The sequence below is a fragment of the Syngnathoides biaculeatus genome, chromosome 15, assembly GCF_019802595.1.
Source record: "Syngnathoides biaculeatus isolate LvHL_M chromosome 15, ASM1980259v1, whole genome shotgun sequence".
NCBI classification, from domain to species: Eukaryota; Metazoa; Chordata; class Actinopteri; order Syngnathiformes; family Syngnathidae; genus Syngnathoides; species Syngnathoides biaculeatus.
Window position 1 is genome coordinate 13996566 of NC_084654.1, and position 23781 is coordinate 14020346.

The window sequence follows — 23781 nt, forward strand, 5'->3', positions numbered from 1 at the left end:
TTCTGAGGTCCCGGGTTCAATCCCGGAGCCGCCTGTGTGGAGTTTGCATGTTCTCCCCGTGCCTGCGTGGGTTTTTTTCCGGGCACTCCAATTTCCTCCCACATCCCAAAAACATGCAACATTAATTGGACACTCTAAATTGCCCCTAGGTTTGATTGTGAATGTGGTTGTTTGTCTCTATGTGCCTTGCGATTGGCTGGCAACCAGTTCAGGATGTACCCTGCCTCCTGCCCGTTGACAGCTGGGATAGGCTCCAGCACTCCCCGTGACCCTTGCGAGGATAAGTGGCTAAGAAAATGGATGGATGGATATCATGAGGGCAAGGTGAGCGCTGTCTTTGTGGAGCTCAAGCTTATGGCCCACATCCCCGCTCAGGGAAAACCTGTCAGTCTACGGATCTCACTGGTGGCTCCGCTGCGTCCTCCTCAACATCCTCCTCTTTCTGCTGCTCTTCTTCCTCACCACTCCCGCCATCATCGTCAACACCATGGACAAGTTCAACGTCACCAGGCCTGTGGAGAGCCTGCAGGTGAGATTGGGAGGGCGAGGGGGTTTAAAGCTGCCGGCCGTCCTAACGTATGCGATCGTTGTCTCTCTGCCCACCAGAGTCCTATCATCACACAATTCTTCCCAACCCTCCTGCTGTGGGTGTTTTCAGCCCTGCTGCCCTTTATCGTCTACTACTCAGCCATCTTTGAATCCCACTGGACCAGGTACTTTGCATCTCTTCCTCCTGGGGTTTTTTTTTACTCCCCCACCCCAATCATCCCCCCCCCCCCCCTTCGCCCTGTTGCACTTGTTACTCTTGCTCCTTCCCTCTGTCGCCGCTCGCACCGTTATTCTGGGAAGGTTGTCATAGAGATCTCCACGCGAGGTTAGCGATATGCACAGCAGTCGCCGTGCGCTGTGCAGCGGGAAGCAGAGCGGAGCAGCTGCACTTAGGGAGACAACCTCATGCAACACCTATGAGCACCCTGTCTTTACATAACCACCCCCACAAACGTGTTGTGCAGGCGTGATGTGCCAAGGATCGAATGCAAATTAACTGTTTACTGAAGTGAAAAGCCTAGCTTGTGCTAATGAGCCCCCCAGCTCCACAACAAGTCAGCTGATACGCCGTGGCGTGATTTCTCATTATGTATTAATCATTTTTAATGGACCTCCAGAGGTATTTACGCTCACTGGCCACAGCATGAGGTGTTGCCGCACAATCTGGTGACATGAGAGGAATAATTGCCTTGAGCTAATAGCAATTAGATGGCAATGCACATTTGTGATTGGCAGTGTCGGGAGGATTATAAATTGGATTTATTTACCGTTGTGCTTATTGGAATTGTTTCAGAACTGTACTGGATCAGGCTGTTTCTGTTATCAAGCGCAAGGGTGCACTGAACCCTTGCAGTTTATGGTTTGAATGCTAACTTGCATTCACAAAATGTGTTAACATTAAGGCTTTTGTTTGATTGTTAGCCAACATTGCATAGTTTAGTTGAACATTTTAGTTTTTAAATATCCAATGTTTATTTCGCTCGAGCTTTATGTGTCAGTTTTTGTAGTGTTTTCGAGTTTTTACAGTGAAGTTAAACTGGGAGTGGCAAATAAACAGCTTGAAGCAATTCGGCACAAAGAAATACTTAAAAAGTGTTTTTTAACAAGTACACATGTTTTTTGTTAAAGATAAATGTGTGTAAAGTGTTTGGGATGGATAAAAGCTACAGTATTTTGTAAAAAAGCTACTTTTTACATGGTATTTATTGTACAATATCAACAATGCGCTGATAAAACGGATAAAACATTGCTGTGGTGGCTAATCGGTGTATTGCTGTAGTAACATGTACGTTGCACAATGATGCTCGTTTATTTGGTTTTCGCAGATCTGGCGAGAACCAGGTCACAATGCACAAGTGCTTTTTACTGCTGGTTTTTATGGTCCTCATCCTGCCTTCGCTCGGTCTGTCCAGGTGCGTCCACAAAAGCGGCACGTGCATTTTTTTTTCTCGAATGAAAATGCAGTTTTGAGTTTAAAGACTCTTTACTTTGTATTGTTTCTTTCCTCTACAGTCTGGACCTGTTCTTCACTTGGCTTTTTGACGTTAACTTCCTGGATGAAAAGGATGTTAAATTCCAGTAAGATGCAAAATATGTTCTTTTTTTCTATAAAATCAGTGTTAATCTCATCTTTCGGTCTGCACAGGTGTGTTTTTCTCCCCGACAATGGGGCGTTCTTTGTAAACTACGTGATCACTTCCGGGCTGATCGGCACCGCCATGGAGCTGCTTCGTATCCCGGCGCTGACGGTGTACGGCCTTCGCCTCTGCTTTGCAAAATCTCAGGCTGAGCGTATTCATGTCAAAAGGGTGAGCTCGCGACTGCCTCTTGACTTTTTTTCCCCCGAGTTTTGCATGTTTTGGTCGAGTTTGATTGCGCTTATGTGTCCGGATGCAGAGTCAGACTTATGAGTTCCAGTTTGGGCTGGAGTACGCCTGGACCATGTGCATCTTTGCTGTCAGTGTGACCTACAGCATCACTTGTCCTATTATTACACCATTTGGTGAGTGACACACATTAACCCTTACATTACCTTGTGCCCTCCCTTTATTCGCTGCATATTTCTTTTTTTATTTTTCTGCTTGTATGCCAGTCTCTAACCTCACTCTCCTCCTCCCGCCTGCCTGTCCAATGCAGTCTGCGAATTGGCTGCCGGGATCAAAGACTCTAAGACACGGCATGTTTTTCGATGCCAGACACCCACTCTTAGTCGGTAGTAGTTGATGTCACATTTGGTTTTGTAGTCCTCAGTGATGTGTATTAAGGTGCAATGGCCCTAACAGAAGTTGCAATAGCTGAAACTTCATGCACTTAGTAAGTACTACTTTGATCTTGATAGTGGTACTAATAATGGTATTTAATAAACTGTCCAGTAAAGTCTTTTTGCAGTTGGTCATGCTTCTAAACACAGCGTATAACTGACAATCAATCGTAATACCATATAGGTTCATAAAAAAAGCAAGAGGTACTGTGATAAACTTTAGATTATACAACTAATTGTATAATTCTAAAAAAGAAAAAAAATTAGGTGTGATTGTTAAGTGCGGCTGTTTGTCTCTATGTGCCATGCGATTGGCTGGCAACCAGTACAGGGTGTACCCCGCCTCCTACCTGTTGACAACTGGGATAGGCTCCACCACTCCCTGCAACCCTTGTGAGGATAAGCAGCTAAGAAAATGGATGGATGGGTGGATGGATGGCTGTTATATTTGAAAATTGCTGAAAAGGTATAAGGACTGATAACTACGTATTGATCAAATATCAAGGTAGAGCATAAGCCTATTTTTCACCATTTCAATTTTCCTTTTTGGGGTGGAAGGGAAGGGGCCAATGACACACTTTGTTGGGCGCTGCGAGCCAGTCCATCTTCAAGAATCATGTTATCTGGTGCAAATGCACCTTCTCTTTTGATAGTCTGTTACCGTAACCACAATAATGCGCCTAATTGTTGGCCATGAGTGCACGCATCATATTATAGTGAGAAGGTGGGGCTACAATGAGGGGAAAGGAACTGCGTGCCCGGTTGAGATCACCCCGTTGTTGTGGCGTGGAAAAACCCCACAGTGGGTTATTTGGGTGACAGTTGTGCAGGGTGTAGCTTCAGTGCATTCAGCGGGCAGAAGTACTTGATTTTTCACAATTTTGAAACCTCATTTTGCATACCTTCTCCTTGCCGCTATTTTAAGTTGTTCAAATTTGACCAGGTTGTTAATAATACAGTTCTGTTGGTGTGTCAAATTTGAGAGACATTTACTTTCATTTTACTGGAACTTAACATGTTCAGATGCATATTTCTGTTACTGCAACCCTTCAGGTCTGCTGTATGTGATCCTGAAGCACATGGTTGACCGCTACAACATCTACTATGCATATGTTCCCACCAAGCTCAACCAGCGCATCCATAGAGCCGCCATCCATCAGGTCATCTTGGCTCCCATCCTCTGTAGCTTCTGGCTGCTCTTCTTCTCCGTTCTCAGACTAGGTGCTGCTTCATTTCAACGCCATTTCCCCACTTAATAGCCGTCATTATACTGTGAGTGTATGGTGACAACGTGAATTGCTGTGTGCTGCCTTCACAGGTGTAGGTCATCCCATAACCCTGTTTACTTTGGTGTCCCTGCTCTCTTCTATTGCTGTGTCCTTTTTCCGTTTGTGCCTTAAAAAGCAGCCAGACAAATCAACAAGCTACCAGGTTAGTCTGATCAAACTTCAGCTTTGTATTTACTTTTGCTAAAGGAATTGTTTTCCATTCAACATTTGTGTTCATTTCAGATGTCTAACCAACCCACAGAGCAGACATTCAATGATGCGGACAGGAGTACAGTTCCTTCAACCACCGCTTCCAGTGTAAAGTACCATTTTTGTTGCGATCACCTAGTTTTGTTTACAGTTGTCCAGGTTTTTATGTTGCATAACCCACATGTATGATTCATTCTTACAAATTGCTTGTTTGTCAGAAAATAATCCACCAGACTGGTGCATTTGGGTGTCGATTTGGAGGTCTGACATTTGAGTTTTGGCTGCAACCCACGTTTGCTTCACAGAGTAAAAAGTAACAACAGACTGTCAAATAAGTACTTAAAATTCAATCTATCCCCAAAAACTTGACGACCCAGTATTATTCCATTATACCGCATCGTATGATATAATACAGGTGGGGTTATCAGGCTCAGTTAACCACAATGCATCACAGACATTTGACATCATCACTACATCAAATTTTACGAAATTGTGGAAAAAGGAGCACTCTCCTTTTTAATGATGTCATCTACTTACATCTGTCTATTATCGACCTACATTAGATCTGGATTCATTGAGGTTGGTTGATGCCAAAATATAAAGTTTGAATCACGGAGGTCAAAGGATTGAGCCTTGTGGCACACCACCTGTTCTAAAGCTCTCTGTTGAAACCATGATGGTTCCAACCACCAGTCTAACATAGAAGCATTGCAATGTTCCTATCTCCTATTCAATTTGCTGGCACTGTAGTCACGTGAAATTTCTAAAGTCATAGGCCCCAAAAGTGGATTTTTAATTCTACCAAATATTCCATAAAGGTTAAACAAATCTTGCCGTTCAAACCTCTGCCGTCCAGAGGATTTCGGAAGTAATCACTGAGCATACCGCACGTAATTTCAACAATACGTACTTGCCACCAAGTGATAGTATTGCTCTGCAAAGTACTTCCAGTTCAACTCTTTCTTATTGTAATTGGCCAGCCGCCTCACCGGGGTGAGTATTTTTACTATATTTTAGTTGTATTTGTTTGTCATCATACATTGCTTAACTTCTCCTTTCTTGAACTGTTCGTAAAGTCACTGTGCAGTGTGCACTTATATTTTGTATTACTATAGTTAGGAATGTTAAAAATGTTCGAGACATTGCCTGTAAAGTTATAAAAGGTTTTAGGATGCCCACAGGAAGTGTATCCATTATATTTTAGTAGCTGTATATAAAAGAGTTCTCAAAATGGAACAACTTGGAAATCTATGGGCATCGCGGCAAGGGAAAGTGTCGGATTTATGAAGCCCACTGTTCGGAAAATTGGCTGCGAACCCCGTGACCCGATCGACTGAGTGACGCGGCTCCCGAATACGTTGTCGTCCCTTCAGCTGTTTGTGGCATCCGTCCTGCTGGAGCCGGAGCTTGCGTTGACCCCCATGCCCTCCCCGGCCCACCACAGCTATGGCGCCATGGCCAGCTCCCAAAGTTCAGCCCACGGCCCAGCAGCAGAAGAAGAAGAGGAGGAGGGAGAGGAAGAGCACACCCAGACCCGTGAGACTGAGCTTCAAGACCCCGCTGACACCTCCCGCTCCAGCCCACTCATGGACTGTCCCGTGGGCTACCAGTAACGCCACCTTGACACCTAGAGCTGATTTCCACGTGTACTTCACCTGAGATCGTGTTGCAGCGCCATGTTTTCTCTCTCTGCTTGACCTCAGACTCCAGCTTAGCTGCCTCCGGAGAGTGGAGATTATTCAAATGATAGGAGCTGAAGAGGACGTGATGAAAACACTGGATCGAAGTGATCAGTTCCAGAATATTTCACATACGAGCAAACCACACGCCAGTCGCTGTAGATTCCATCCTCCTTCATGACTCTTTTTACCGTCGAGTGGCACCAAGCAAAGGCAGGCAAACTATACGAGTCGTGCCCCTCGGACGTGATTGGAGGTGAAAGATCCCACCAGAGTGGGTGGTGTGAGCAGGCTCACCCTGCCAGACTGACAGAGCGCTCCGGACTCGGGTGAAATCTGATTGATGGTGGCCGGAGCGTGGCGAGGCTGGTGGGGGTGGGGGAAGGGGGGTGGAGAGCGACTTGCGAAGCCATCTGCAGTGAGAGAGCTGACAGACGGCAGTTGCAATGTAACGCAGAGATGTACTGTAAAATATGTACACCCTCCATCCTTCCCCGAGTACAAGCAGCGCTACTCTATCTGAAGCTTGTCGTACTAACTTCGCCATTTATTTTTGCTAATGTATTTGTTCTTTGTATTACGCTTTGGCCTGGGTTGTTGATTTGATTATTTCTTTTTCTCTTTGTACTGTGTAGTTGAGTGTTTCCCAAACGTTCTTAAGCCAAGCCGCATGTTTTACAGTACGTTAAATCTCTCGGCACACCAGGAAACAAAAATGACACCAAATGTTGTTTTTGTATCTTCTACTGTCCAGTGGAACCTCCATTCATTATATGTCACTGGCATAGATAGATAAAGAGTTTTTTCAGAGTATATAATTTTTGGACCAATTCATTGAGTGGATAATTTTCCACAGCACATAAGATGATCCATTACTAGTGTGCCGTGGCTCAGTGTCTGGGAACCCCCAGTGTACTTAACTGAATTCTTCTTTTCTTTTGTGTATGCTACAGAAGCACATCATATCATTTTCGTGTACATATTCCGGTACTTGTGCGAAATGCTGAACCAGCCACGACCCTGTGTCACAACCAAAGCCATCATTGCGGGCAGATAAGATCATGGAATTCTGTTCATATTTTGTGTACTCCAGACAGTACTTTAGATCTCGACAATGGCCAAAATTAATTTTCTATGGCACTTACTCTCATTATGATCATGGTTGAGTTGGAGGAGAGTTTGAGTAGAAAGCAGGGTACGTCTTGGACCGGTCACCCGCATTCATACCTATTGATAATTTAGAATTTGATCAACCTGGTTTTGGAATGTGGGAGAAAGGCGGAGTACCCAGGGAAAGCCCACTCACAGACCGAGAAAAAAGACAAACTGAAAACTGGAAGGCCGGAGCGGGGATTTGAAACCCAAACCTCAGAACTGTGAGGCCAACATGCTCATCACTCATACACTGTGTTGCCATCCAAAAACAGTCTCATTCAATTTTGGCAAAAATTCTTCTAAAAGACCTAAACCTTCGGTGACAATATGAGACGTTAGTAATGCTCATATGTAGCCACCAAGCATCATGATGTAAGATAATAGTGGAAATCTAGGAAATTTACTAAAGGCCATCCCACTGAACAAGGCTGGTCCTCGGAAATGACTTGCACTATTTTTTTCCAGAAGTGCGTCCGGCCCACTTCGGTGTGACCTTGCAAATATTCAGGGTCATACATCAGATGATTAAAATCTCAACATTGTATGTTTTTCTGAATTGTGTAGTTTTTACTATTAGCATGAATTGCAAAGCAGCCCTCATGTTCTCAGCTTCCAGCCACACCCAAAACCTAAAAAAAAGACAAATGTACTTTTTGACGAGGATCCGATGCAGTTGGGAAAACTTTCAAAGGGTCGTCGAGGCTTGATGAAACTAACCAACTGCAGAAAGTACAGCAAACAATAATGTAACTGCTTTCATCCACTTTGGAACCAGAAAGCATAAGAAAATTGTCCGGTAGAGGTCCATAGTGTTAATCTACAATCGTTCTTTTTTTTTTTTTTTTTTTTTTTTTTTTAAACATATATTTGCTGTTGAAATACCAAAACAATGTCAACTGTGATATCCTAATGGCGGTTCACTCATTTGTATTTGGTGGTCAGATTTTTGTGCGATGTGTGTAACATGCAGTTACAAGATTGAAACTATCTGATGACTCCTTGATGATTGTTGTTATTCAAAACGCCCGTATTCTGTTCATTTACAATCCATCTGAATATGTGCATTTTCACATTTGTATGTTTTTTTCATTTTCCACTCGGTGGGAATTTTGGAGGGAATGTAATCTGACTGTAAGATGTCCGGCCACCTCCACCCCGCAATCGTCTCTTATTGCTGTGCCTTGAAGAACCACTCCCTTCCGTGTGACAATCCAGCATGGCCTGAAATATGCTGCACGAAATAAAGACTAAAGAGCAGGCAAACCCAACAGTAAAGGACGACAACAACATCAAACGCTATTGAGGGAGAAAAAAAGAGAAAAAAGAGTGCAAAGCTTTTTAGTTAGTGGCTTTCTGGTTCTTTTCGGCAGCACACACCAGTCATTGTGAGCTAATTCAGGCAATATCAAGTTATCAACACAGATTGCACCTCATTTGTCCTTCACCATTTAAACACAGCATGTGAAGAGAGAGTCCGACATTGGAGGCCCGGCAATGCTGGGTTTGACTGGTCCCACTTTTGGCCTTAGCATGGACGTGAAAGTCTTAAAGCTTTTGGACTCCGTACATACTTTTGACAAATGAAATGTAGGACGGCATCATTCAAAAAATCCTTTCTTTCGTCTGTCAACGGTCTTAAGTGCTGTAATCTGAAATAAAAATTCATTCAGATCACTCTACTCATTTTGTACTGGGATATCATTACTCAGACATTACACAGACAGATAGAAGATAGACTAGCTATTCAATATAAAGTCTACGCACCCTTGTTCAAATTCCTGATTTTGTAATGTAAAAAAAAAAAAGGGAATTTTTTTCCACCACTTTTCTGCTAATGTGACCTATGCACTGTGCAACCCAAGTGGAAAAAAAAGATAGTTTAGTGAGTAAAAGGAGGGAGGAAGGATTAAAAATAACAAAATGCTGAGATAGTGCCCACCCTGCTATAACTGGAGCTGTTGTGTGTAGCGTTCAGAATTAGCCGATCAGGTTCATAAAATAAACTGAGTTCAGATCATCTAAAAGGCTTTTCATGACATTTTTGTCATCAAATATCAGAGCACAAGCGATGGTCCACAAGCTTTCAAAGCATTGCAGTGATTTCATTGTTCTGAGATACCAGCCAGTCAAATAATACAACAACAAAAAAATCCAAGGCATTAAATACAACTGCTTAAAATAATAAAGAGAGAAAAAAATAATCACATTTCTGTGATATCAGTCAGTCAGAGAGTTAGTAAGACCAATCTAGGCAGGAATTGTTCTGCCGGTACTGACCCCAGACCATTTCCTCGTCCTCGTCCTTTCTGTTCTCATCCTACTATGTAATCCATAAAGATTTTCAACTGGAGTATTTCATTCATTACGATATGTTGTTTAAGTGTTCCCTTTAATATTTACGTTATGTTATATATGATTTTTTTTTTTGTTTGTTTTTTACCATGGAACATGGTAAAGACAGCAAATGATCAAGTGGAGAAAATATGACGTTACTAAGAAGGCCAAGAACAACATTGATGGCGTAGCTGTCATTTGTGGCTAGTACAGGCTGTGAAGCACATGTGACAATGATCACAGGTCTTCTTCATATGTCTGGAATAGAGTGGCATGACTCAAGTCTCGTTTCATATTTTACAAATTCCAAAAAAAACACTTGAAATCTCCCAGACGCATGTGTTATGATGTGATGAAACCAAGGTCCACTGCCCCTGACCGAGAATAACCACAGAGCTGAAGCTGCCATATTCATGGATGTCTGTCTAACTAATGGCTTAGGAAGCGTGTCTGCATACGAACGAGCCTCAGCACATGCTGCGGAATATTTTACTGACCTCAGTGGCTCCCAAAGCCACATTAGATGGAAGGATGGGGCACTTTATTCCAAAATGCAACACCATGTTGCAGTGGTTTTTTGCATGCTTGATGTGTTTCTGGGCAGGGGGTGATATATGTGTCCCAGTTGTGCGGAACTCGTCTGAGATCAATATAAACGCACGTCACAAAGCATTAGCGTTACAAGGATGATCACGTCTATCAGATATCAATCAAACTGGAAAGAACTTGGAGTGAAATGATTTGAAGTGCTCGATGTGCTTATATATATATATATATATATATATATATACTGTATATACTTTACAGGGCTTGTTCATTGCTAAGAGTTACTAACAAGAGCGCGAAGTTCCTGACATTTAGCCTGTCACCCGTGGCAACGTTCTTCTCCTTAAAAGGTGAATTCCTCCGTGTGTACGACCTGTCACTCTCCTCTCTCTCTCTCTCTCTCTCTCTCTCTCTCTCTCTCTCTCTCTCCTCTCTCTCTCTCTCTCTCTCTCTCTCTCTCTCCTGGATGCTTCAAATAGAAAAGACCTCTAACTCCTGTAGGAAACAACTGCCGCCTCCAGATAAATGGTTGTTTGAATAACACCATCCATCCATCCATCCATCCATCCATCCATCCATCCATTTTCTTAGCCGCCTGTCCCCACAAGGGTGGGGAGTGCTGGAGCCTATCCCGGCTGTTAATAGGCAGGAGGCGGGGTACACCTTGAACTGGTTGCCAGCCAATCGCAGGGCACATGGAGACAGACAATAGTCACACTCATAATCACACCAAGGGGCAATTTGTAGTCTTCAATTAGTGCATTTTTTTAGGGGGGGGGGTGTGGGAGGAAACTGGACTGCCCTGTGAAAACCCACGCAGGCACGGAGAGAACATGCAAACTCCACACAGGCAAGGGTGGGATCGAACCCGTGTCCTCAACAGTGAGGCCAACGCTTTACCAGCTGATCCATCCGTCCGCCTTTTGCTGTATAGTACTCTGAAAACATTTGCTTGACGTCAAAAGATTAATATGAGACATCAACATTTGAGTTTTTATTTGTAAGGTATTTAGATGATCTTATACGTAATGATAGAACCCATTTTCATGTGAGTAATATTATGTGGAGTTTAGCTTATCAAACAATAAATGGCATTCCGTGTTAACATTCAGTTTGTTACCAATGAGGAATTAATTCATGCCAGGTGCACGTGTAAATGGCGTGAAAATCGATTAAGTGGATATAAAAAATAAAAAAAGCAATTGTGGTGCAATTGAGATCAGACCAGTGATTGTGTTTCATAACCTTTTATTTACCTTTTCATTACAAATAATGTTTTCTAGTTTGTGTATATTCAGATGTTCATTCCTTAAAATGAAAGCTGAAGTGTTATATCTTGTCTCATATTCATCTTTTGATCTTTAGACGTCAAACCCAAACATATTCACTCTACAGCAAGTATAACAGAATTGGCCAACAAGGCAGTGTAAATCCGTGTCGTAGAAACTATTAATGGGAATTTATAACAAGTTAGCTATTTGTCAAGAAATTGGGTGCCTGCTTGATGAAAGATAAAATCCAAGTCAGCATTTTACTCTTACATCAGTGACCCAATCAAACCTGAACTAGGACTCATTCTGTTAAGATTAGCAAAAGGCTGTCTTGGACATTTTGGGGTCGAACAAATTCTGTTCTTCCACACATACCAATAACATGAAATGGCACATACAATAAAATGCATGCACATTTATGGTTGTAATGTGACAAAATATGACGTTTATAGGAGAATGAATATTTTTGCAAAGCACCATACATCGCCATGTTCCAGGTGGTTTTCAGTTTTTAAAGAGTATTACTGTAGTTGGTTTTGTATTTGCCAAATGTCAGACAATCCCCACAGTAACCTGAAGGCTATTTGCTCCATGAACCTCATCATGTACACACACACACACACACACACCCTGCTCCAGTCACTGTCCCGCGCTCGCCGGAATCTTATTTAGGAGGATTGAGCAATACCTTTCCCTGCTCTTTCATCAAAAACAAACATGAGCGCACCGACACATCCACACATTCATGCACACATGCTTAACAGTTGCCATGACAACATTTAATACCACTTCTTTCCAAAACACATTGCAGACTTTCTAAAAATAATGTCTTTTATCGCAGACGACAACCTTCGGAGCGATTCCCTGCATACTACAAGGTAGGATTGTAGTGACAATTAATGGCCACGTAATCATGTTAAGGCCCGTTATCCTCTACAGCAGTCACTTGGCATTGTTGCGTGACCCGAGAGACGCCTGGGTCAGCGTCTCATCTGCCTCCAGCCCAGTGGCTAGACGAGTGCATGTTGTTGTGAAGCAACATAAACACCGGGGACACTCGGCGAGTGAGGAGAGCGTTGGCAGTGCGCACGGAGACAAATTAAGGCCATGTCAGCCACAGACCCAACAGCAGAACAGACAGCCTGCTCGCGGATGATACAAGCCTCGCTCAGTCACTTATGCATGCACAAAGTGATATTCAAGCCCGAGGGAATACAATCATCTCCGAGACATTGCCTGAATTGGTCAATTCTTGGCAAATCTTTGCTGTTCCTTTCCCTGTTGTCGTGATGTTGCGCGGTTGCATGAATAAGTGGGCTGATGTGACTGAAGTCACCCTCATCTCGGCACCTCGGGCCCATGAGCCATTCGGCGCGTGTCTCTTACGTAACTGCCAGTGTAAAAGATATCGGGTATGGGGGGGGGGGGGGGGGGAGATTGTGTGACTGGAAGAAAATGACCATCTGCGACAAAAGTCTGACAACACACTGACCCTTATTTGCTCTAAAATGTCCACAAGAAATCACTTTATTAATCTTAAGTATGCACACACGTTATTAAACTCTAGCATGGAATCCAGTTTACAAAGAGTGCTTACTTGTTTGCATTATTACCTCTAATCAGGTGCACGAGGGGGCGGGGGGTTGTTTTTAGTTTTGGTCAAAGGATAACTAGGTGAAGTCATCTCCGGTCAGTAGCAGCTGATTAATAATGATGAGGTAGACAGTGACACATCCAATATGAACACAACTGGATGCTACCAGGATAATACATCATGTGTCTGTGGCGCTTTGTAAAAAAAGATGATTGAAAAATAGAGACACCCTGCATAGGGCAACGTAGCAATGCTAGGAAAAGAAACTATAAATACACCGCCTACACAGTCAGTTGAACTCATGGTCCACCTGGAGAAAAACCACAATGACGCAGGGATTAAATACTCTCCGGATTGCTCCCTTAACACTGTTGTAGTTTGTTTTATTATGGTTGTAGTTTGGCGATGGTGTTGAAGTGCACTGCATTATACTGGGAGCTGTTTCTAATATTTTGGTTGCTTTATTAAGCTACATGTGAGTGGCACAATATTACGAACGCTGCCCAGCTGTTGCTCCAAAGAACTTCCACATCTGAAAACTTCAACTCTAATAATGATTGATGATTTAATGAATTACCTCTCTGACACGGTCAATCATCCTGTATTGTTTTATTGTATTACATTTCTCACATGTACCTAATTAGGTAACCGGAATGAGTCTACGCATACCTAACTCTTATTTTGTAGTTTCCCTTTGAACTTTCTGTATATCCACAGGGTAAAATAGCAGGCGGATGCACTGTAAAACAATGGTTTGAGTTAATTTATACCTACATTTCAGAATATAAAAATAATTTTTTAAAATGTAAACTCAGGATAAAGCATAAATAACCACATTTCAGCAACTTGGATTTACAGTTGTATGGTATTATCAAATACGTGGCACTGAACGCAATGATGCTCAAAACTATACACACTTAGGACGCATAATCCCTTAGCAATAAATTAGTTCATTTTTCAAATTGAAAACAAATCTTGACCTCCAGTTGTTTAGTGGTCCCGTTCACATCCCGATTCCTGGATTTGTTGCCACAAAAACACTAAATAAGCAATGCTGAGCTAAGTGACAACAGTGATTGACACTAAAGTACTACAAATGAAGTCCTCCTTCGTGCCCTTTACCTTGACATAACAGTCTTGTTTGTTAACAGTCAGATGAAGACGATTAGGATACATACGCACGGCCTCCACTGAGGGGAGTGTCACACACTCTGTAAAATAAGGTGCACCGGCACACCATAACAGTCAGATATTACAGTAGAAAGCTATCATTGTATAACAGTTCTTGTCAGTAGCTGCTGCTATTGGAAAATGTTATCTTAAGCCTTTCGGAAATACATTAAAAGTTTGATAACATACACAAAACACAAACACTTTTATGACTCAAGTGATTACATTTCGTTTTGGTCACAGTTTGACCCCGAAGTGCCAGTGTGGGCCACACTGACCCGTATCCATTTTTAGCAGCGTGAGCCATAAATACGATATTCAGCGCTGCGCGACGCTTTTAAATTACTTCACATATTTCACAACCGTTTGAAGATATAATAAAAGGCAGTATATACAAGTTAACCTCCATGGGGTTTTTTTCTTTGCTATGCTCAGGTCCAAAAGAACCAAGGGTGGCTTGCTTTGACCCCCGGTTGCTAAACACCACTGCAAAGAAAATAAACTCTGCGTTCAGTGAAGTGTGGCCACACCAAACATTGGCCTTTGCATTGCACGCCGCACTAACGTACAGCAAATGTACAGCAGCAAAAAAAAACAAAAAAGCCACAATGCTGCAAGTTACACAACCTTATTCCATGGCAACCACAATGAGTGAGAGAACAGCAACAGTATCGCGGCAGCGGCAGCGCCTCAATCAGCCTTGTCCTCGCCGTTCTCGGACCATCCTTGGCTCATGGCCGCCACCACGATCCCGTACATGTTGAGCCAGGCTTGACGCATGGGCGCCGTGTAGGCCTGGCCCAAATTGCACTGGAGCATGTACAGGAGTGAATCTCCCACCATCTGCCGGGAGACCCAAACAAACACAAGTCAATCCGGACACTGCAGATTTCTATTGGAGTGATCGTGCTAAGGATGTCGTACAGCAAATGACTGTGGGTTGACCCCTACGGCCTGATGCTTCCTCCCCAGGTTGAGAAGAAAATCCTCCAACGAGTGAAGATCGTCCAGGTGGCTAACGGCGGCATCGATCACAAGCATCACCTGGGATCAGTGAGACGAACCAGAAAGAACCAAGATCCAGGGAGGATGATGTCTATTTTTTTCATGTTTTAGTACTACTTGTTACTGTAATGTATTTTTTTCTAATGCAAAAGGAGAACCGCTCCAGCTGCTTATGTTTCCAAGCCAGTGTTGTATTGAGCAGAAATGATGTGGCAAGAATGCAGGATTGTGAATATTGCTTCACTTTTGGACTCAGTTGCTTGAATACACACACACACTCAACCAAACCATAATGACCAATTCATTGCTTGATTGTTTGACATTTATCCCAGGCCTGACTAACAGAAAAAGCTCACCTTGGTGACATGCTCCAGAAACTCTGGGCTTGAGAGGCAGTCTTGTGTGTTGCCACAGTTTGTGTTGTAGTGGAAAAGACTGAGAAGAGCTGGGTCCAACTCAAAAAGCCTAGCATGGATAAGAACCACACACAGTTTTAGAGGGCTAAGCAGTACAGACGAGTTGCAAACTTTAAAGCTGTTTTGGTAAAAATTCAAACAGAGAAACAGAATTTGGGGGCGTGTCCTTTTCCGCAATGACTATGAGTAGACTTTTCACATTTACAGGCATTGTTTTTCTGAGCAGACACGCTGGAACTTCCATAACCGAGTGTTCCAATTCACTATTGAAGGGCACATACAAGTGCAAAAAGTCCTATAAAAACAAATTTCCCATTACTAAGCAACATTTCAAAATCGTTCATGCACGTGTCACATTTGGCGGCAGTAATAGTGGATCATAATTTTGAAGGCTGTCGCCAAGCAACTAGGCAAGCTTCCTCTGGTGTTCGCTGGAAGTGTCCGCGGAAAGACGATGCTGGCGTGAGAAAGAAAACCCGATGACAAGGTCCTGGCCAAGTGATGGACTCTAGCTTGATAGTTACCTGGAAAACATGATGACGCCATGAGGAACTTTGTTCTTGCCCAGGCTCTCCCAGCTGCTCCGTATCAGCTCCTTGTCCTTTCCTGACAGCTTCTCCATCCTCCTCGGGGGGCTTCAAGTTCTTCTGGAGTGGAAAGACACGGCTCCTCTACAGGGCAAGATGGCTCTTTTCTTGCGAAGCCATAACAACGTTGGTGCTCCTCAAGACAAAAGTTCTGCACCTGCAAGACAAAGTGGGGCATCAAGTGGCGTGGCCAGTAGCAGCAGGAGGATGCAGGACTGCCATCGAAACACACGTACCTCCCCAAAAGGTGAGTCTTATCTCTGAACTTGTTGCCCGTGTGAAAGTGTGCGAGTGTGTTTGTGCGCCTGAGTGCGGGCGACAGCTTCGCCTTAAACTCTGATGCACTTGCTCTCTGGCAGCCCCTCAACCCTTAGTGCCGTCAAGAAAGACAAGTTGTGCCACGCTCTCATCTGTCACTGTGGCTGCTATCTGCAGCTCGCTCCCCCTCGTCCCCGCTCGCCTCTCTTTTGCTCTCTCTCCAGTTATTATTCATGCCACAGAAGGAGGAAAGGAAAAAAAAAAAGAAGAGACATCTTTCGCTCCGGTCAGGCTTTGTGGGGCGAGCCGCAGCTCCTCCTGCAGGTGAGCTCAGGAATGAAAACTTATTACGCGTTTAGATGTTGTTGTGACTCACGACTGTTGATTAGCTGAAGGCAGATCACCCAAAGGTGTGTTACTTGTGCTTAAATTTACATGAGCTGAAAAGGATACACCACTTTTAGGAAATAAACAATATGTTGCAATGTTGATTTTATTTTTCTACTTTATGCTTGTTGTGGTCGCGCAACAGGCATGTGCTGATGACTTTCTGGCACGTAGGTTCCCGTTTAGATATTATCTAACAGGTCGAGAAGGACCGATTTTGTTTATAGCCGCGCCCCGTCTAATCAGAGGTGCATCCCTGGGATATGCTGTTCCCATGACAACCCAGGAGGATGTGGCCGTGGAAGCTGTGTCATGTGATGCCTGAAATCTCATAGAAAGGGCTGTAATGTTCATTATATCAACGTGTACTATCTTGTAATATTTTAGGTTGGGGATTTTTTTTCACACAGTATTTTCACAGTATTATAACATGTAGATAATTATATGCAGATATGCTCGAATATTGACCGGAACTGGCATTCAAACGCAAAGTAATTGTGACCTTAAGGGAGATTTTTTTTTTTTATCGCATTTCGATGTGAAGTCACGCAAACTTCAGTAGCTTCGGGAATGACACGCTCGCCCAAAACGAAAAACTGCTCAGCGCTCATCCCCATGATGAGGTTTTGATTATGATTGAATACATATTGAGACATTCTCATGTGGCTCTTTCAAAAAAAAAAAAAGATCTGAAATTCCAAGCTGTCAGCTGTATAAGCAAAGCCTTCCCGTGGAGGCCCGCGTACATGAGTACAGTAATTGATGTGGGTCTGTGGGCTCGGCAGCAAAAACCACCAAACTGGTCAGCGTAACTGCACGAGGATTTATTTAGGTGGCAGTGCGGCTCTGGTGACTCGGAACTTGAACCAAGCTCTGTGGGGGAAAGGCCCTTGTGTCCTCAAATGCAACCGTGCGATTTAACAACGGCAGTATTGGCAAATTTCACTACGCCGTCTTTCAACATACGTTTAATTGTGCTTATACTGCACATGTCGAACGCTTTGGATAAAAGAGTAGCAAAGCAAATTAATGTCACAGACAGAGCCTGCACATAGTTTTTTAAGTTTATTTTGTGTCCATAAACCAATGAAGTACATTATTATTTAATATCAGATGCCACCCGGTTACATAAATGCACCATTTTGTGGCTCATTTGCATGCTTACTTACAATATTGTTGGATGTTTATACCCTCGGAATTGTGTGGTTCAGATGTTTTGCGATTTCTTAATTTCTAGTTGCACATGCTGGCGTATCCATTGTTGATGTGGTTGGGTAGACATGAGTCATATTTGAATACAGTGTTGTGTCCTAGCCAGGAGGCCACAAAAACATTGTACCGTCTGATCATGACAATCATTCCTCTTTGGACTCCGATGCTGTTCTCCTCCACATCTTCAATTTTCTCCACCGTCGTCTACATTTTCTTCCCTAAATAAGACATGTTGGGTTAGAAAATGTCTATAGTGTAATTATATTTAATTTTTACTTGGCTACAATAATTTCCTCGTTCCAGGCAGGCCCCCGAAAAGTATGTAAGGTCACATGAGGAAAACCACAAGAACTCCTTGGCTCCCCGCTGAACATGCTATTCATAATATTACCGGACATCACATTATGTACGAAAAAAAACAAATGTTAAAATAATCTCACTCTGCATCGCCGAAGTCTTTGTAAGTGTTGTGAGCGTCTGTGCTCGTGTCAGTCTTAGATCTTGCTGAAATGGATGTCCATGCCACTGCGCCTCCCTTTTCTTCCACAAACTGCTCTTTGACACCAGCTTTATGCAGCTCGTTCTTGTATGCTTGTTCTGCTCGAGCTTTGGCATTTCTCTGATAAAACAAAAATGATTTCACAGCGGGACGTCCAAGCGGATGGTCACGCAGCCGACCGCGTCGCTCACCTGTTTCACCTGTTCGAACAAAAGCGGACGCTCTTTAACGCGAGCCTTCATGTCCTGGAGGTCCCTCATGTAATCTCTCGTCCTCTGTCGATCCGTCTCCCTGTGTGTAAGATCTTTGTAAACCAAACAAAGATGTCTACAACCTGGAGAATGGACGGCCTTGCTTGCCAATCACTCACTGATGGTGCTGCAGTCTTTCATCATAGACCTCTTCAAGCTTTTGTGAGGGTCCAACAACTTGGCATGGTGGGAAACCATCTTCTTCATGGCCTCCGACTTGCTATGGTATTTCCTCGACCAGTCTGCACTCTCCTTATTCTTCCCATCCCTGATCTCCATGGTGGTCCTAGAAACATTTATTTTTGTAGATACTTTTTTGAGCCTGAACAAATCTGGTCTGCATAACAGCTCAACTCACTATATCTCCTAAATTGTGCACATGCACATCCTTTTGAGCTACGAGCTTTTGCTGAAAAGTGTTACATAAATGAAATGTACTGACTAACCATAATTTCCGGCCTACAGACCGGATTATGAACCTCACCCAGTACATTTGTAAAGGAAATACCATTTGGTACATACATGGGCCGCAACCGTGTAAAATCAGCAAGTGCCCACATGGAAACTGACATTGAAACACGAGATATTTACAAAGAAAGACAGTACACAGAGAGTTTAACGCTAGTGCTGCCATGCTAACGGTAGCGCCACCGCGCTAACAGAGCCAGTTAAAAAAAAAAAATACTGATAAAAATCACTGAGACACGGCAGTAACACGCTAGCACAGCGCTAACAGGGCCGGTCTGGTAAAAGTCACTACCTCAGCACATATATTCCACCGGTCTCACTCTTACCTTTTCTGCTCAAGTGCCCCCTTGCGGCCGTTAGAAAAAATGCACAAATTAGCCGCATCACCGCAAAAACCGCAGGGTTGAAAGCGTGTGAAAAAAGTTGCGGCTTATAGGTCGGAAATTACAGTACTTCATTTACATCCATAGAAAGTCTACAAAATAGCCTTGTTGTGACTTCACCTGATGGCCATGCAGCGTTTCCTTGTCGCGTCTGTGATGTAAATTGGGAGCGTGTCTGCAGACAGCGACTTTAAGGCACTGCATGATTTACTTCGAGCCAGATTACTTTGACTGGATATCTGTTACACACAAAAAAAAATGAAAAAGGATCAGGATCAGAGGTGGGTAGTAACGCATTACATTTATTCAGTCGCATTTCGTCAATTTTGAATAAAGTGTACTTGTCAAAGTAGTTTGAATGCACCATACTTTTTACTATTGTTTGAGTATTTTTGTGAATAAAAATTTATACTTCTACTGAGTTACTTTGGTCGACGTGCCGCCCGCTACATTTATGTATCCATTATTGCATGCGCAATCTATTTTTAGACTTGATCTTCGACTTCCACATTGAGCACCTTTGCGCCAATGCAACATGATCATTCGTGTCATCTGACTGCAATTCACCAATCAGGTGGCACAAGGCAGTCACACCAATCATTTGTGGGTCAATCAAAGTGATTTATTTTGGGGAGAATTAAAAAAAAAAAAAAGATGCCGTGCCAGTGGTTACTTCACCAACTCCAAAAAACAAGAGCTTTGTCATGCAGCGTAGTCTTAAATTGTGGCCACCCAAACTTGGATCTTTCAGCCCACTTCTAACTTGAGAAAACACCTTGCGGTAAGTTGCAGATGTTTTTGCTGTTGTTTTGACTCTGTGTCTGGCAACATTGGCCCTTTTTAGGGTCATAAATCATTGTAAAACATGCTTTTTTGGGGGGATACGCGCCATGCTGTAATCGCTGTCTCTCACTCGCTCCCATGCACACAGCTATCAATAAGTCTGGTCAGCAGCTTCTTGTGTGTAGACTCCCTTTTATTTATTATGATTACTTTACATTCATCCTCCGATTATTATTATTTTATAATCAGAAGGTACGCGTTACTTTTGAGTAGTTTTTTTCCACCTGCGTACCTTCTTACTCTTTCTCAAGTAAATATTTGGAGGACTCGTTTTTACTTTCACTTGAGTCAAATTATTGTAAAGTAACAGTACTCTTACTTGAGTACAATTGTTGGCTACTCTCGCACTAGATGCACATTTTTAGGGCCAAAACTCATCACAATTGTTGACGGTGTGTTTGAAATATGGTACTTTAATTAAAAACATCCAGAGGTAAAACTTTTTCACAATGTGAGCTAGTGAGCTTCCACTCAGAGAACATTAAACAGATGGGGCCTGCCTCACAATATTTTTTTAATTACTTTTTCAACATCGTGTATCTCCATTAACATCAGCCGTTGGTTGATTTCCTGCACATATTTTTCTTTATTGCCCCCTAACACCTTGAGCCTTCATGAGAATAGCTCAAGAATAGAACATGAAGAAAACTGATATACGTATTGCATAAGAGTGGGTGCACTTTTTAGATGGGCGCATTCGGGAAAGCCTTGACGAGAACCTCCGTCCCACAAAGACGACGTGCACATGGCCTTGGAAAAACATATTTTGTGGTTGGCTGCGGAAGTTGCGTACAATAACAGTTGTGATGTTTATAAATATCTTTCTGGTAAACTGAGCTAATGTAACATCAGCGTATTCTATTTAATGAGCTTAAAAAGGCAAAAAAACTGATGCTAAACATAATACTTGATGACTAGACGTGGTAAAACAATATAGCTTATAGAAAATAGATGAGTCCCATATTTGACATTGGGACATAGTAACAACTTCTCTTTAACCCAAAAAAAATGAATGTTGAAAACTGAAGGCCATTGTTGTAGTGAGTTCAGGAAAAGCATTATAAAAGACATGTGAATGAAAATATGGTGACAAGAAGTGAACTCAGCAAAAAAAAGAAAAGAAAAAGTAAGGGACATTTACCTGTGACTTTTCGGGAGTGGGCTTACTTTCCCTGGCAGGAAGAGCAGATGTTCTCAGGTAGAAGGGTTGACACTTGGTCGTCTCTTGAGTTAGTGATGCTCGCCGAGCGTCTGTATGCAGAGTTTTGTGCAGATGGCTGAAATCGGGCACCTGGCGGTTGATCTTGGGCCGGAAGCTCGGCTTCTCATACAGGAATCCCAGCTTTTCCATTCTGGTGCGCTCTGCAATGCGGACTTTAGGCTTTTCGTGTTTCTCCTCTTGTGTGACGCTGACGTGGATTTTCCTGCAGTTGTCTGCCCAAATAGATAAGAGTTCATTGAGATGGGTCTAGAAATATTTGGACATCATTTTTTGTCTTTTCCTAAACAACACATTGTGTTCAGGGACACGGGGAGCCGGAGCTTTTCCTGTCTGACTTTGGCAAAGAAGCGTCACTATTTTTCTAAATACGTTCTTATACCTCACTATTGTCGTCTAGCAATTATGTAAAAACTAAGTTCTCACACCTGTTGGCGCTTTAACTTGTTTGGAAGAGGACTTTTGAACATTATTTGCAGCCGTCTTTTTTGCCTCCAGTGAAACTCGTTTCAACAGTTCATCCACCTTGTCCTGTCTCTTATCTTCTTTCTGATGGAAGTTGAAAGGTTTCTGAAGAGAAAGCAGAAACGTTTTCCTTTGCTCTAACCCTCGCTTCCTTTCCTTGTCCCTGTGCTCCATCATCTCCCGGTAGAGAGGACGGCTGACTTGAACGGGGACAGGAAGTGCGCTGAACTTTTTCCTGCACTCCGCCTCGGCCTCCTCCTCTTTCATCTGCTGCGTTGTTTTGCTTGAAGCCCCTCGTTGGCAGTGCTGCGTCCGGGTGGGAGGTGGACTGGAGAGATGGTTGCACTCTGGTGAAGATTTCAAGGCTGCAGAAGATGACTCCACCAGCCTAGAATGGTTCAATGGGTTACGGAGAGAAGTTTCTGATGAATAACCTCTCTTATACTCCAAATAAAAATCAACCCATTGAGAGACTTACTTAGTCTGCGGAGACAGTCGGTTTAGATCTGCTGAGAGCAGTGTGTTGTGTTGAATCCGGCTCTCCAACTGCTCTCTGTGCCTCCTCTCCGCCTCCTGCAGCTGCCGTTGGATCGCTTCGCTCAGGTTCTGCAGCCTCCGATGGAGAGTTTCCGATGCCCAACCACTTGTCAGCGTTATCTCCGGCTCGGACATGTTCGTTGGTCAAAAGTGTCGAAATGTCATCTGAAATTCACGGGAAATAGTTAGCAGAGATCCATCCAACCATGCGGCTGCAACAAATTTTTAATAAGTAACTCACCTGATTATAATAATTGAGTAATCTGCTGACAAATGTTGGGAATAGTTAATTAATTTGTTAAAAATATAAATAAAAAGAGAATACAATGATTTGCAAATCATGTTCAAACTATATTTAAGTGAATGCACTACAAAGACGAGATACTTAACGTTCATAGTGAGCAAATAATCATTAGCTTTGAATTTAACACAACATGCCAACTTCATTGGAATTGGATTGGGAAATTAACATTGCAGAAAATGCACAAACATATTGATTATGTACAAAAACGTTTGCGTTCTTTTCCAAAGTAAAATCAGTTTGCAAACACCTTGTTATGACTAAATACAAAGATACAGAAAGATAATCGGTCTGCTTTCATGGAGGACTACAAAAACCTGAGAATATTTTCTGCTGGGAAGCGGAAAGACTGAGGATTTGGATCATTTTAAGTTAATGTAAAATACTTGTGCCAAACTTAGCTTGATAATCAACTAGTTGTCAGTGAATTGATTAACTGTTGCATCCATTAGGACAAACATGCAGATGACACTCGAACAAACTAGTTGACCACACCCCTGATTTCCGTGTTACGTGTTACCATGGGAACCGAACCGTCAACCACTCAACTGAGTACCTAATGTGAGGTAAAGAGAGTTAACATGGAAAAGTATACTATTAATTGTTAGTTTTGATGTGCAGAACAGCATAAACTGCCATAAACAGCTGCGAACCTGATAAAAGGCGACGTGTGCTGTACTTCACTGCGTCGATGGTCCTTCCTTGTTCGCGGATCTTCGGTGACGTTTACTATACTGCATTTAGAATCTTTTGTAGATAATCAAAAGTTTAAAAAGAATTAAAAAAAAAAAAAAGAAAAAGTGACTGGGACCCCACTGGCAGTCTCGGTCGCACGAGCACTTTTTGTGGCCAAAAGCGGAAGTGCGCGCTACGATAAAACTCTCCACTGATTGGCTGTAAAGCCGGAAGTTATT

At 42.9% G+C, this 23781-nt stretch overlaps 3 protein-coding genes across 3 annotated transcripts in view; 1 reads left to right on the forward strand and 2 right to left on the reverse strand.

Annotated features, from left to right (window-relative positions):
- Positions 1–8800, forward strand: part of tmem63c (transmembrane protein 63C) — a 28583-nt gene extending 19783 nt beyond the window's left edge. Inside the window, exons 15-25 of the mRNA XM_061844577.1 lie at positions 376–529; positions 607–713; positions 1875–1961; positions 2062–2127; positions 2195–2357; positions 2446–2551; positions 3863–4030; positions 4128–4240; positions 4321–4395; positions 5661–5896; positions 5991–8800. Of these exons, the coding sequence (XP_061700561.1) occupies positions 376–529; positions 607–713; positions 1875–1961; positions 2062–2127; positions 2195–2357; positions 2446–2551; positions 3863–4030; positions 4128–4240; positions 4321–4395; positions 5661–5896; positions 5991–6147 (1432 nt within the window). The 3' untranslated portion in view covers positions 6148–8800. The remainder of the gene's footprint in view (positions 1–375; positions 530–606; positions 714–1874; positions 1962–2061; positions 2128–2194; positions 2358–2445; positions 2552–3862; positions 4031–4127; positions 4241–4320; positions 4396–5660; positions 5897–5990) is intronic.
- Positions 8801–13460: 4660 nt separating this feature from the next.
- Positions 13461–18119, reverse strand: ngb (neuroglobin). Its single transcript, XM_061844584.1, has 5 exons — positions 18029–18119; positions 15982–16201; positions 15398–15506; positions 14961–15080; positions 13461–14879 (listed from the first exon to the last, which is right to left on the reverse strand). Exons 2-5 carry the CDS (start codon positions 16077–16079, stop codon positions 14727–14729), a joined length of 480 nt encoding a protein of 159 aa, XP_061700568.1. The 5' UTR covers positions 16080–16201; positions 18029–18119; the 3' UTR covers positions 13461–14726.
- Positions 18120–18383: 264 nt separating this feature from the next.
- Positions 18384–23697, reverse strand: fam161b (FAM161 centrosomal protein B). Its single transcript, XM_061844580.1, has 8 exons — positions 23521–23697; positions 22508–22731; positions 21993–22417; positions 21487–21779; positions 19623–19741; positions 18771–18937; positions 18592–18691; positions 18384–18520 (listed from the first exon to the last, which is right to left on the reverse strand). Exons 2-7 carry the CDS (start codon positions 22699–22701, stop codon positions 18657–18659), a joined length of 1233 nt encoding a protein of 410 aa, XP_061700564.1. The 5' UTR covers positions 22702–22731; positions 23521–23697; the 3' UTR covers positions 18384–18520; positions 18592–18656.
- Positions 23698–23781: the final 84 nt, after the last annotated feature.